At 38.9% G+C, this 13,173-nt stretch overlaps 1 protein-coding gene across 2 annotated transcripts in view; it reads right to left on the bottom strand.

The window, feature by feature from the left end:
• Nucleotides 1–2,431: 2,431 nt before the first annotated feature.
• The window catches only part of LOC102232652 (small conductance calcium-activated potassium channel protein 2-like), an 85,094-nt gene continuing 74,352 nt past the window's right edge, over nucleotides 2,432–13,173 (bottom strand). For both annotated transcript variants that reach the window (XM_023331110.1, XM_005810284.2), the window contains exons 8-10: nucleotides 11,887–12,014; nucleotides 9,364–9,433; nucleotides 2,432–5,730 (exon numbers count right to left, since the gene is read on the bottom strand). In XM_023331110.1, coding sequence (XP_023186878.1) covers nucleotides 5,302–5,730; nucleotides 9,364–9,433; nucleotides 11,887–12,014 — 627 coding nt within the window. In that variant the 3' untranslated portion in view covers nucleotides 2,432–5,301. The remainder of the gene's footprint in view (nucleotides 5,731–9,363; nucleotides 9,434–11,886; nucleotides 12,015–13,173) is intronic.

Here is a 13,173-nt window from a genome sequence, read left to right as displayed (position 1 = left end):
AAAACTCCTTTCTTGCCAGAAATATTGAACATGTGAGAACATTTTGATGCAGGCTCTTTGGATTGCACACTGCTAATTTACAGCTAATTCACATTTTCTGTACTGGAAAAGTGCAAAGCAGTCCTGCAGCAGAACGCAGTGAGCCACCTGGACTGCAATTCATTTTTGACAGTTATGCTGAATTTGTTTGGAGCTACAGTCGTGGTTGCTGTCAATGCAAGCACAACATGCTACGCTTCCTCCTACCTAAGCTGTGTTGTTGTTTTGCCCAGAAAATATTTGGTTGGTTATTTGATTTGATTTCTTCACCAACACATTCATACTGCATCATGTTATTTCATGTTTGCCATTGTTGCAGTAATAGAGGATGTTGCTCGCAACAAGGTTATCTTCATCTTCATTATAAAACTTTTTTAGCAGACGTACAAGTAATAGAAAAATAAAAGCTTACAAATGGTAATTTAAATACAATAGGGAATTATTTTGAGAAACAAAACAAGTGTTATAAAATGTATTGTTTTATGTTAAGTTTTACATAAATTACTGTTGAATAATTTTTACAAAATTGATTAATCTTATATTGTTGACAGACAAAACTAAACCTATAAATGCCTTAACATCACAAAACACACCTAATTATACTCAGAAAAGCCAACTCTTCTGATCTGATGGAACTAGTATTTCCATAATGTACTAATGAATGTGGAGGACGATAGGCACCAGAGATCACCTCATTAATACTCTACAATGCCTGCAGCAAAACATGGTAATGACTGGCTCGTTGTGAGCGTACGGTTTCTTCCTGAGACATAAGCTGAAATAAAGGAAGATGGCTGTAGAAACACACAGAGTAGACCAGAATAAAAGTCCTTTGCAGGCAGGTGAAGGTCCGCATTTTCACAACAAAACATACAGACATAGTTGTAAAATCACACACACGCCATGCAGACACCCACACACATGCACACACAAAAATAAATGGGAAGAACTGTGATGCAGTCCAAGTATGGCATCTCTGGGTTCTTGTAAAGAGCTCCTCACCTTTCCTGGTTCACACTATGACTATTTTAGCCAAATTTAGCAGGAAATAATCCAAATAAAGTCAATAAATGTACAATTCTCTTTCCAAAAACGGTTCCAAGATTGTCATTGAGGAGAAAAAGAAAACGATAATTTATTTAAGAGAATACAATATATAATACATCAGTGTATTATAAACCTGGTGGGCCACCAGGCTTTACATGTGCCTCCACCTGGCTTAGCATTGATTATTTATTAAATTTTTTTTAAATGTTTGAATTTTTTAAGACTTTATAATTGATGTTCAGATATTAATCTTCTAGTAACACATAATTATCAAGTGATATTTTCAAATTTTCTGTCAACTTTAAACATTTTTTAACTAAAGCACATGGCGGGTCGCTGAATGAATGACTGCCGAGCGTCCCAACCACCAGGCTTAGCAAGTTTTCTGGGGGAAACATTGCAGGCCATTGTGATGGCCACCCCTAAACACTGACTTTGTTGTCCTTAAGATACTGTAGCTAATTTGGTGGCATGATAAAGGTCATTGTTGACTTGGAAGACTTGTTTTCCAAATGTCTTGGTTAATGCCTTTCCTCAGGTTGACATCCAGTTTGTGAATTGCACCAGTCCATCCAGCAGAAAAATACCTTAACAGCATCACACTAACACCCACATACTTTACAGCTGAGATGGTGTTCTCAGGCTTTCCCCATTTTAATCAAATGTAACAATAGTCATTACGGCCAAGTCCGTGTCAGATCAAAGGAAAGGTCTCCAAAAACGTAAGCCTTTGTCCCTCAGTGCATTTGCAAATGATTATCTGAGGGTTTTTTCTCCTTTTTTGGGGGGTAATTTCTTCTTCATCTCTTTCTTTCAACTCATTTCATTGTGGGTAATAACACTCTCTTATCCGCTTCAACCAACAACTTCAGAAGGTACTTTGCTTTTACTCTGGAAGTCCGTAAGGACATTTAACATCAAAACATGTTCATTTCAGGATCACAGAAGATGTGATCCTCTTCCTGAATAATGTAATGGCTGGATGTCCCATGCTGTTTATACCTGAAGATAATTGTTTAAGCAGATTATATTAATTAAAAAAGGTTGTCTTTATGTGAAATGTATGAAATTATGTCGATACAGGTGTACTTGTGAAGCATGTGATGAACAGAAACCAAACTTTTCAATGTTTTTTTTTTTACAACATCTCGCTACAGTGTATGCTGCTAACCGTCCAGATTCATGCTTAGTACTGTAGCCTTCAACGCCATGTTTCTTTACATATCAAAAAATAAATTAATTAAAAGTATGGAATAATAAAAATAAGACACCTCTCAAAAATAGATAAGTGCTATACATGACATACCACAATAAAAAAAAACCATGAGAGCTGTAATGTTATAGATATATACTTTATTAATTCTCTCTGATAAAATAAAATTACAAAATAATTTCAACCTCAAACGGCACTTTCCTTGTTCATAATTATTTAATGTATTAATGGTACATTTATTATAATTGTCATGACGAATGAGAAGAATACTATGGTTTTATAATGTAAGATATCAGCTGTAACTGTATTTAATCATAATGGTAGAAAAGATTAAGCAATAGAAAGCTAGAATTCGTTAAGAGCATACTGTACAATATTCCAAGCGCATGTAATTCAGTATTCCGGCCACAGCATGTCACCATAAGATAGTTTTCAGTGTTATCTCCAAAAGCAAAGGTAGGCTTGTCTCTTCTTCCCATCTTACCAGCATAATTCCTCTCTCGGATATAAATTTCACTAACAGATGTTCCTTCATGGCCATTGATCCTTTGTAAGGTTTATTTGTGATCCCTTATGTTCATCCACCGTCCTCCTCCCTCAAGAGCAGTCCACTTCAACAAGTCCATTCCCATTTTTTTTCACAGTTATTCCCTCAGAAATAGTGTCAGGATTTCTGCCTGTTCCTGCTATCCTTTGTCCCAAGTGACAGCAGCTTTCCCTGCCTCTTTGAAGTCCATTTAAGAGAGAGCACTTTGGTTGTTAAGGTGTGTGTATGTGTGAACATTTATATATAGATATATATAGATATCTATATAGATATATGCTTGTGCGTGTGTGCGTGTGTGTGTTTGAGTGGCAGTTTAAATGACAAAGCAAGCGAACAAAGATGTATTTCTGAGTGTTTTGTCTTTTAACAGAATACATTCATAATAACAGTGAGCTGTTTTGGTACCGGAAAAAAAGAATGGACAATCATGGACAGAGCCATGCACAAAAATTACTATAAAGATGTAAACTTAGAATTATATAGATAAATCAGTTTTGCATTGGTACAAGTGAGTACAATAATCAATGTAAAGGCAACATTTAGATAACTCTAGGTATGTTTTTCTGGATGATAAAAATAGAGAAAATAAACAGAATGCACACCACTGTCTCATTTGGTTGGGAAAATAAAATAATTCCTGGTGGCGTAAGAACTGCAGGCTAAATTATTAAAACGAAATCCTGCACCAATATTCAGTTAAATAAGTAAGTAAATAAACTTAAAATAACTGGTTTAAATTCTGATTTGATAAAGATTTGGTTCCTTCTTCCAACAACAATCAGAAAAATTAATGCACTTGTTAAAACTCATTATTAATCTTCTCTTTTCTGTGGCTTGTCTACAAAAGACAATCGTGTATCGTGTTACAAATGTTCACTCAGTCACTATCTTGTGTTCACTATGGAGAGGACAAAGCGACGGACTGTGAGGAAAATTTTGACAATTGCTTTCAGTTTCTTGTCACGTGAACATGAAACATGGGTATGAAATGTGCTGGTACATGGCACCATTTGAACCCATAAAGTACAAAACAACCAAAACCAGTTATGAAATGGCAGATGGGGCAAAAATGATCAACACTCAATTTTTAGTCTTCTGGTTAACGTTTTGGAAACTCTGAGTAGAAACTGTCTTTGGCAAACTGTGAATAACAAAGTGATTCATAGAAATTAAGAAATTAAGCTGACAACAGAGGAACCTTTACCAACAGAGCAGGCTGATTGAGGGGAAAAATGTCAATATTGTGTTAGAAAAACCTTTGAAACACCACAGCACCATGGCAGACTTTATATATAGTGCACCACATAGTAAATGAGTGAACAGTCTCATTTTAGGATAGCAAGCCTACAGTTACTCCTAAACGTTAAGTATCTCGCTCACCATGCACTCCGGTGAATGCGGAGATAAAGCCCTGTTGTAGTTATTTGATCTCATTTTACCATCTGCCACTGTCTCAAGCGTCGCAAATAGACTCCATGATGACTAACGTCTCTATCCGTTTATTTCAACCTCGCCTGTAAATTCGTGCGGCTCAGAGACCGGTTACAATTCTCCCAGCCAAGCAGTTAAAAGTCACAACTATGTATGCAGTAAGTCTAACCTGCTGCGAGCTCTCATACACACAGAAGATGAATCGGTTTTGATTAACATTTTTCTCTCTTTTGCTGTGTCTACATTGCTTGGCAGTGATCTATGGAGATAAACAGTGCATTGAGTGCTTGGCAGTATAGGCTTTAGTATTATCATGGGCTAGTAGTGCATTATGAGACATTGTGTAAATCTGTCTGTGCTGTGTTACCTTGTATCGTGTGCATGTGTGCGGTGCATTCTGCTAGTTTTTTTTTTTAATATTATGGTCGTATTGATAGAACCTTCTGTTAAAGGGATGCTTGTTAACACATGATAAGCGTTCAGATAGAAAATACATCATAAAGATAAAAAGTCATGGTCATTATTCCTGATGAAGGGAGTGAGAAATTCGGAGAAGAGAAATAAAAAAGGCAGAGAAGGAGATAGAGAGAATAAAAGGCCCTTTGCCGTAATTGGAGTGGATTCCATTTAGAAGTTCATATAATTATTCTTGGTTATTTCTTCCCTTCTGCCCTTCCCCTTCTCCCCCACATCCTCATTCTCTTTACCTCCATTTCTCACCCTCCTGACATCCTCCCTCCCCCTCACACCTTTAAGAGTCTCCATTTTTCTTTTCCTTCCATCGTCAAGAAAAGTCCTGAACACGTCTCATTTCTCAAACTGGCCCTCCATCTTAGTCCCATTACTGTTCCTCTTCATCCTGTTATCTTGGAGCAAAAATATTCAGAGGATCTCCAAAAATGTATCTCCTCTGCCTTCATTTTTCTCCTTTAGTCTGATGTGAGAGGCCTATCAGAGCCTCCCCGTCTTTCCTTCTCTGTGTTTTGCGTCCACATTTGTCCCCGTCTGCTCCTTAGAGCGGTATTCAGCAGCTTGAGCTGCAAGTATTGGGATTGGGACTAGCCTCCAGGCTCCCCTCTGGGCTCACAGGTGGGGGCGACAGTGGAGTCTCCAAGGATAAACTGGAAATCTGTGCTAAGGTTGATGGAGGAGCTGCAACCTGAACTGGGGAGGCAGGAACCGGTGCGGTGGTTAGTGAGGCAGTTGGAGACAGGGGGACCACAGCACCGCCACTTCCTGTTCCTCCCACTCTGCCATCCCGTGCGTCCCTCTCGCGGAGCAGGTGAACCAGGGCGGCGTGCTGGGCGCTGAGGGTTGCAGAGAGGTGTGCAGGCAGGGCGTTGAAGCCCGCTGTGAGCTGCTCCACCCGCTGCTCCAGGGACAGCATCTGTCGCTCCAAGTCCTCGCTGCGGTCGTTGAGCTCTGACATGAGCTCATACATGACACTCTGCATCTGTAGGAGGAGAGGTGAAGAAGTATTTTTCTTTGAGCTTCTCTGAACAGGTTTTGAATTTACTGTGGGGTTTAACAGTAAATTCAAAGTGGAAAGATCCTTAAATTAATCATCTGTAACTGGATTGTTACTAGGAATTAAAGACTTTTAAAATTATTAATAGGCATGTTTCACACACTGATCAAGGTTCACAAGCAGTGGCTTGTCAGCCAATTTCCAATTTCCAGTCCCAGCCAAATTTATTCCAGAAATAAATAGTCAAATCAATATGATATGACCCAATCATACATACAGATTCAAAAATTAATTACATATATTCCAATTTGATCCTAGTTATAATGAGGTGCAGCCAAATTCAGAATTTAATGCTAGTTGCCATGCTCTGCGGTTTACGAAGTCTTAAGATTTTGCAGCAATCTCTTGTCGTGGGCAAACCTGTCCCAACAGTGGTCAAATGTAACCAAAAAGGAATGCTGAAGAATTAATATAAAGACATAGACTCATAAGTCCAGATAAAAATGGAGCTATTAGAGTACAGCTAAAATAATAAAATATTATACTAAAGAATACTTTTTCTCCAAATTTCTCAAATAATCCAGCCTATCTCAAAATGTCAAAGCAGAATGACAGAACTAATTTAGATCTGTGTATGAAAAGCAATATGATTCGCATGACGATTTAACAATTGTCCAGTATTTTTTCTGATGTGACCCTTTATCAGTCCATTTAGGTCTCATTCTCCACATGCTTCTTGCAAACTGATGCAATACACCTTGTCATTTAACAAAGTAATCCTAATTTAATACTCAGGCGGCCCATTCCGGCTCTTTTATGTAGACAAAACGTTGGTACAAAGATGTTTGTCGCTCTCACATTGGATTTTCTCCCTGTACTGGCGTCTTCATTTCAGAAAAAAGATCTGAACACTTTCTCTTCACTTCTGTTAAGCAGTGGGGATGATTAGGAAAATGCAAAAGAAAATGAACCCAAGAGGGAGTAGAAGACGGAATGATGAAGAGGCTGGGTGTTATAACATTGTGAGTAGAGAGTTAGAAGACGAGAGATAGATAATAAAAGGAAGGCAGCACAGTGTCCCTGCCGTGCTTCTCCTGGTCTCTGTAACCATGGTAAAGACGTAAGTGGCCAATTGAGATGGAGTCATTGAGATGGCGTAATTGCAAAATATTTGGTGCTAAAGGCATTGCTTCTTGGAAAGACACATGCGCACACATTCTCAATCTTTGTATTTCTCTTATTCAAGTCTGAATCTCACTCACTCTGCTCTGAGTTTCTCTCTCTTTCACAAACACACACATACATGTTCGCTCACATTCTCAAACACCCACACAGTTAACAGAAAAAAAACACAAGCACTCCCCTCCCTCTCATTTCCTCCTCACTCTCTCACTCAGTCATCCCTGTTTTAACACTTTGCTGTGGTTGCTAGGAGATGAAAAGACACAGAAACAGGCGGGTCAGCATGGAAACAGAGGAATGCCGTGGTATTTTCTCCGGGGACCAAAGGATGGCTACATGTGACGTATTACCCTGCTCAAGGCTTAGGCCGTTTCCAGCATCACAGTTTTGATAAGTTGCGGTTTAAAAACCAGTAAAATATTATAGCATCATGTTCATGAGGCTTGAACTTCTTTTATCGTTGTGAGCAGTCTGTCAACTGTATGTGATGCCTGAAGGGGAGGAGATCCCGAAGAACTGTTCCCTCGTTAAAGAAAGAGGATATTAGTAGCAAAAGAAGACATACAGTCAGAGATTGACTACCAGAGTAGAGCAGCTCTTCTCACATCTCAGTACTTGAACAAGTCGTAGCTGGTTCTAAATTCAAGGTATCCCACAGTTTAAAAAATGTAATCCTGATGTTTCTCTAGTCTGCGTTGCTACAAGCTGCCAGTCAGCTGTGCAGGGTGCCAGAAGAAGAGGAGTTCCCCTGAATTCCCTCCACAAGCTGGCAGCAAAAAAAACAAAGATTGTTTTAAGGTAGCATTTTAAAAAAGAAAAAAAAGCCTTTGATATAAGCTATGAGACTAACTGAACTAATCTGCTTACTAGTCAACCAGATTACCCATCTAATTAACTAGCTAGGTGCCGTTCTTCCAATAATATAGATCAGCTGAAAAGGGGATAATTGTCTCTGCAATAGGCACAATTGCTTAGAATGACCAAACTACTTCCCCATGTGCTCATGTGTTTACAGGTGATCTGTTCAAATCATCCTTTGGCTCATCAGTATTTCAGGTGACACTGACTTTAAGCTTCATGTCAGTCAATGAAACTAAACCAGGATTGTAACTATATTTCTAAAGGTCACACCAGGCATGTTGGACAGCAACTTTTACAGTGGAGAACGGGAGCGACTTAATTAATATAACTACCAGAATAGAATCCTGTGTTGTTAATTATTGGTCTCTGTAACCGTTATGGATACATTTCCATAACACACTGAGAGCTGCAAGAAAAACCTTTGCTGACAATTACAAATATTAAAGCTGCAACCTCAGCAGCACCAACGGGGAGTGGTCCTCTGATACCACAGCACAGGTAATTTCCCTGTTCGTAGCCACGCTAGCTATTTAAACCTTTGGCAGAACCAAGCTTTGACACCAAACAATGTAAAATTTAAGTGCATCAACATCGAGATTCCAGCATGTACCGAAGAATATTGACACTTAGAAGCAAGAGATGTGGAGGAAATGGAAAACTGCTGATTTTCAAATGTAGCTTATTGTGGGCATTCCCCCCAAAATGGACCTTATAAGCTGCACAGGCTCTGTGATTCTTTAATGCAATTTTGAGGAAACGATATTCCTGGCCAAAACTGCTGCTGTTTAGACTAATTTATGTTCTGGAGACGTTGCACTGGTCTTAATAAAACTACTAAACTGGTGCACATAATTTTATTGATTAGGGTTTGTATGCTTATAACAAGTGCCTGTGCTTGATTTACTAAATATTGATGTATTATGTAAATTAATAAAACGGTCAAAGCTGTTGAAGTAGAGATCACTAGTTCATTCCTCATACTAATCCAAGACATTTACCACATTTTATTTTGACATTAGCAAAGAAAAAAAAAACTGGACAAATTCTCAGCATAAATACGACTTCCCTTCACATTTTCCCTTCACTTTTTCTCTGTCTCACTGTCTACTCTCCGGCTGCCAGCTTTATAGCAGAACTGACAGGTATAGTCTCAAATTACCCAGAATGCATGACAACTGGCCCCTCCCAATGTGACCCACCTTCCTTATTTTTTATTGGCTTTTGAGTCGGTTTTAATCAGCTCACAATACCCGATCTCATGCAGATTCAACTCTAAATTTTCCAATATGTTAGACTGACTGACAGATCAGACTTGTTCTCCTCCAGTCGCTGTAGATTCATGTTTTTACGCTTTACATGTGAATGTGTTGATTTATGTGCCAACTAGCTATGCTGGATATTCCCAAGAAGTGTAGATTTTGCCCAGCTGGGAATCAGAGGCAAAATCCGGCAAAACAAATTGTTGTATATTGAAGTGACTGCAGGGGACTGTAGTCATAAAAGAGTGTAATATTTTCCCACAAGGTTCCAGTACTGCCAGAGTGCTAAATGTCGTGTACAGTTTGTGCATCTCACCTTGGAGAGGTCTACTAGTGTGTTGGCCTGATCACTGAGTTTCCTCTGCTCCATTTTGACGCTGCGTAATCTGCAAACAGACGTGCACACAGATAAAGCTCACAAACAGAGGTGAAACCCAGTAAATACACAGTGGTCAGCCCACAGAGATAATCCCTCTGGATCCACACAACAGCTCTCTGAAGCATCGGTCACCTTGCTTGGATTGGATTCATTTTTACCTGCAGTGCCTCTCTGAAAAATTTGAATGTTTAAACACAATGAGTGCAAGCTAAAAAAATGTTGTAGCTGTCTGCATGAGCTAACTGCATTCATAGGCCTGTGGCGATAAACAATAAATCAATTAATCGCACGATAAATTAAAACTATTGACCTCATTTTAATTATCGGCTTTATCTTTCTTCCGACCTTTTTGTCTTTCTGTTGATGACACTGAATGAAAAAAGGCTCAACTCCGGTGCTCTCCACTGACCCTCCCTTCCTCATTTCCTTAGTATAATGCCCAGCGCACATGACACGATCTTAGAGCTGTCAGCCGATTGTCGGCCAATTTTCAAAACCTGAGAGACCACACATTAGCCGACAGAAATCCTAGGTATAACGGTTCAATCGGGTTCGATCCTGCCATGTGGTGTCCAACAATGGGCACAAAATAATGGCTACAGTCCAGTTAACTAATTTTAAAACCAGGCATTAATCAATGCTTTACTACAATCTACCTGCAATGCATGTAGCTCTAGTGTCAGTCCTGACTGAATGAAAATCATTATAACCTGTTTATGTCACGTTAACAAAGAACAGCTGAAAAGTTACTGGGTTTATCAACTGCGGTAGCAATTTCGCTCCAACTCCTCTCCTTGTCATTTCTATATTCTTTGCATGAAATGTTGAATAAACATTAATGTTGTTTCCACATATCATCTCCAATGTCTGCTGGACTTCGGATGCGCTGTGTCAGCTGTTTGGGATTCCCCTCTGTTATTTCCCCTCAGAAAGTACAGAGGAGAATCCGGGCTTTCTGATTGGCTACCTGTCACATTCAACAGGCTGCTTTAAGCTCCCTGTTGGGGAAAACCCTGATTTGGATCGGATGGGCCAAGATGATCTACCGTAACACACCACACACTACAGGATGATCGGTTACGAAATCGCAAGCGGTAATCTTAGAACGGCCAATTTTCTAAGATTGTCGTAAGGGGAAAATCGTGGCAAAAAAATCATGTAGTGTGAATTATTGCATCAGATAGTCGGATGTGCCCATTTTCTCTATTTAAATCTAATTATTACTGAAGGGCAACATAGTGTACAGACTTCATAATCTGCACTCTTTTGGTTGAATGCAGTATTTAGTTCCACTTTGGCTTTCTGTTGTTTAGTTTTAATTCAAGTGTGTTTTTTGTTAATGGAGACTGAGAATCCATTTTATTTTTGTTGTTAGTTGTTTTGTTTATCAGTTCCAGTGTTTAGTGTTCTTTTGAAAATAACGTGTATCTATCTTTGGCAGGAAATTGCATGCATTATTATGTAATTTCCAATAAATCAGTGTAAAAAGGTCTTCAAACAATATTATCGTTTATCGCAATAATTTTTGAGACAATTAATCGCTCAGCAAAATTTGTTATTGTGACAAGCCTATGCAGACACAAAAGAGAGTAGGACTGAGGTTAATATGAAGGAAAGCTAATGGGAATAACGCCTTCAGGGAAATAAGCTACAGGGGAGGAAAATTAAATAAATCATCTTACCTCAGTCCAATTATAATCAGAACCTGTTTAACGCTCAAAACACAGCACAACAATTAGTGGTTCAATCTGTGTTTTCATCAAGTCCTGTGGCAGCCTCCATTATAATGCAGTGAAGAGTGATTTTATGAGACTGTTTCTCAGTTACACTGTCAGGTTCTAACCTGGAAAAATCACTTACTTTAATGTGTTCACCCAAATAAATTACCCTGGTTCATCACTCGTTGACTTCCCATCCCCTTTTCCGGTCTTACATGTCAGGATTAACCCTTCTACGTTACAATAAAGAGTCTTATAGCTCTTGTCTCTGGCTTTTGATGGCAACTCACAATATTTTTAACCATTAGAGAATAAACAAGACAGGAAGACAAAAAGAAACATGATTTGAATTAAATAAGAGAACAGAACTGGTTGTGCTGTATGTTCATGTTTCATCAGCCCCTACTGTTGAGATGATATAATGAACAGAGAGCCTCTAATGGTACACAACACACTGATTGTGTTTGCCTGGACTGAACTTGCCCTTTAGCAGATAATGAATAATTGTATGTTGGCGTGTGTGTGTGTGTGTGTGTGTGCGTGTGTGTGTGTGTGTGTGTGTGTGTGAGTGCGTGTGCAGAGATTAGTGCATTTCATCTGATTATCAGACTGGATTCAACCTGTGGGCGGATAGAAAGTACAGCTGATTTCAAATGCCTCATTGGCTTTGCAACCACAGTGGTGTGCATGGGTTTGTTTGCACCCGTGCATGGATGTTGGGGAGTACGACGTGTGGTCTCACTGATGTATGGCCTGCAGGAACTTCCGCTGGTGTTTGCGGACCCTGGAGTGGTCGATCTTCTTCATCAGCTTGGTGTGCTTGTAGATGAGCCAAGTCTCTCTCAGCACATTAGCAGCTGCGTTCTTTATCTGTCTCCAGACAATAAACACACATATGTAGACATTTATTAGCAACAGGTAGCCCTTGGCAACTGGAGGAGGCAACAGGTTTATCTGCTCTTGTTCTTCTCCTCGTTTTCACTATCGTCTCTGTGCAAAGAAAAAAAAAAGCACTAAGCCATCTTTTTGTTTTCTCAGAGGCTGCCCCCATTCTCTGGCAGGCTTGCCAGTGCTTTTTATGTGCGCTTTCATAGCTCTGTCCTTAGGGAGATTGGCAATGAGAGCCAACAGGAGTCTTTCCTTCACACTCCTCTACTGGCTTCCAATGCCTACAGTACCTAGCAAAATTATTCATACCCCTTTAGGTTTTAACATGTTACAAACACAAACTTTAATTTGTTTTATTCATACTACAGATGATAGACCAACACAAATTATGAAACAGAAGGAAGAGAAGAAATTAACTTAAAATTTTTCAAAAATAAAAATAGAAAAGTGTGGCATAAATTCAACTTGAGTGAGTCTACTCTGCTGAACCACCTTTTGCACCAATTACAGCTGTAGTTCTTTTGGAGTATATCTGTACCAATTTTCGACATATCGAATCTGAAATGTTTTCCTACTCTTCTTTTGAAAGTATCTCAAGCTTAGTTTGGGTTGAGAGTCTATTTAGCACTTTGATGAGGCAATTTGAAATTTATTGCAGCCCTGGCTGCATGTTTAAGGTTGTTGTCCTGGTGGAAGGTGAACCACCGCTACTATGAATATATTTACATTTTCTGTAACTTTGAATATTTATTCTTTATCTCTTGTTTTCTTTGCCGCTGTTTCAGTTGCTTGACTGCTTCATGACATAAGTTTAATTATAGCTACAACAATAGTACCCATAAAAAACTCTTGAGTATAAAGTTCTTGGAACACATTAGCTTATAGATAAGCTAATGTCTTATCTATAAGACATTAGTAGAGGTATTTGTTGACTCACATTGGCATAGAAATAGATCTTCCATAAAGTTAACATAGTGCAAAGTAGAACAACATGTTGGACTTTGGCTAAATATGTTCAACCCAAGCTGGAGTAAAACATTTTCTTAATCAAAGTTTGGTGTCTAACAGAACCATCATTACAATCTCAGTTCAGATGTTTAAATACATCCAACATGATTCCTTTTCAGGATTTCCCTGTATT

The sequence above is a fragment of the Xiphophorus maculatus genome, chromosome 3 (assembly GCF_002775205.1).
Source record: "Xiphophorus maculatus strain JP 163 A chromosome 3, X_maculatus-5.0-male, whole genome shotgun sequence".
Lineage (NCBI taxonomy): Eukaryota > Metazoa > Chordata > Actinopteri > Cyprinodontiformes > Poeciliidae > Xiphophorus > Xiphophorus maculatus.
The sequence above is the reverse complement of the archived record's forward strand: the minus strand, read 5'-3'. Positions and strand labels throughout refer to the sequence as shown.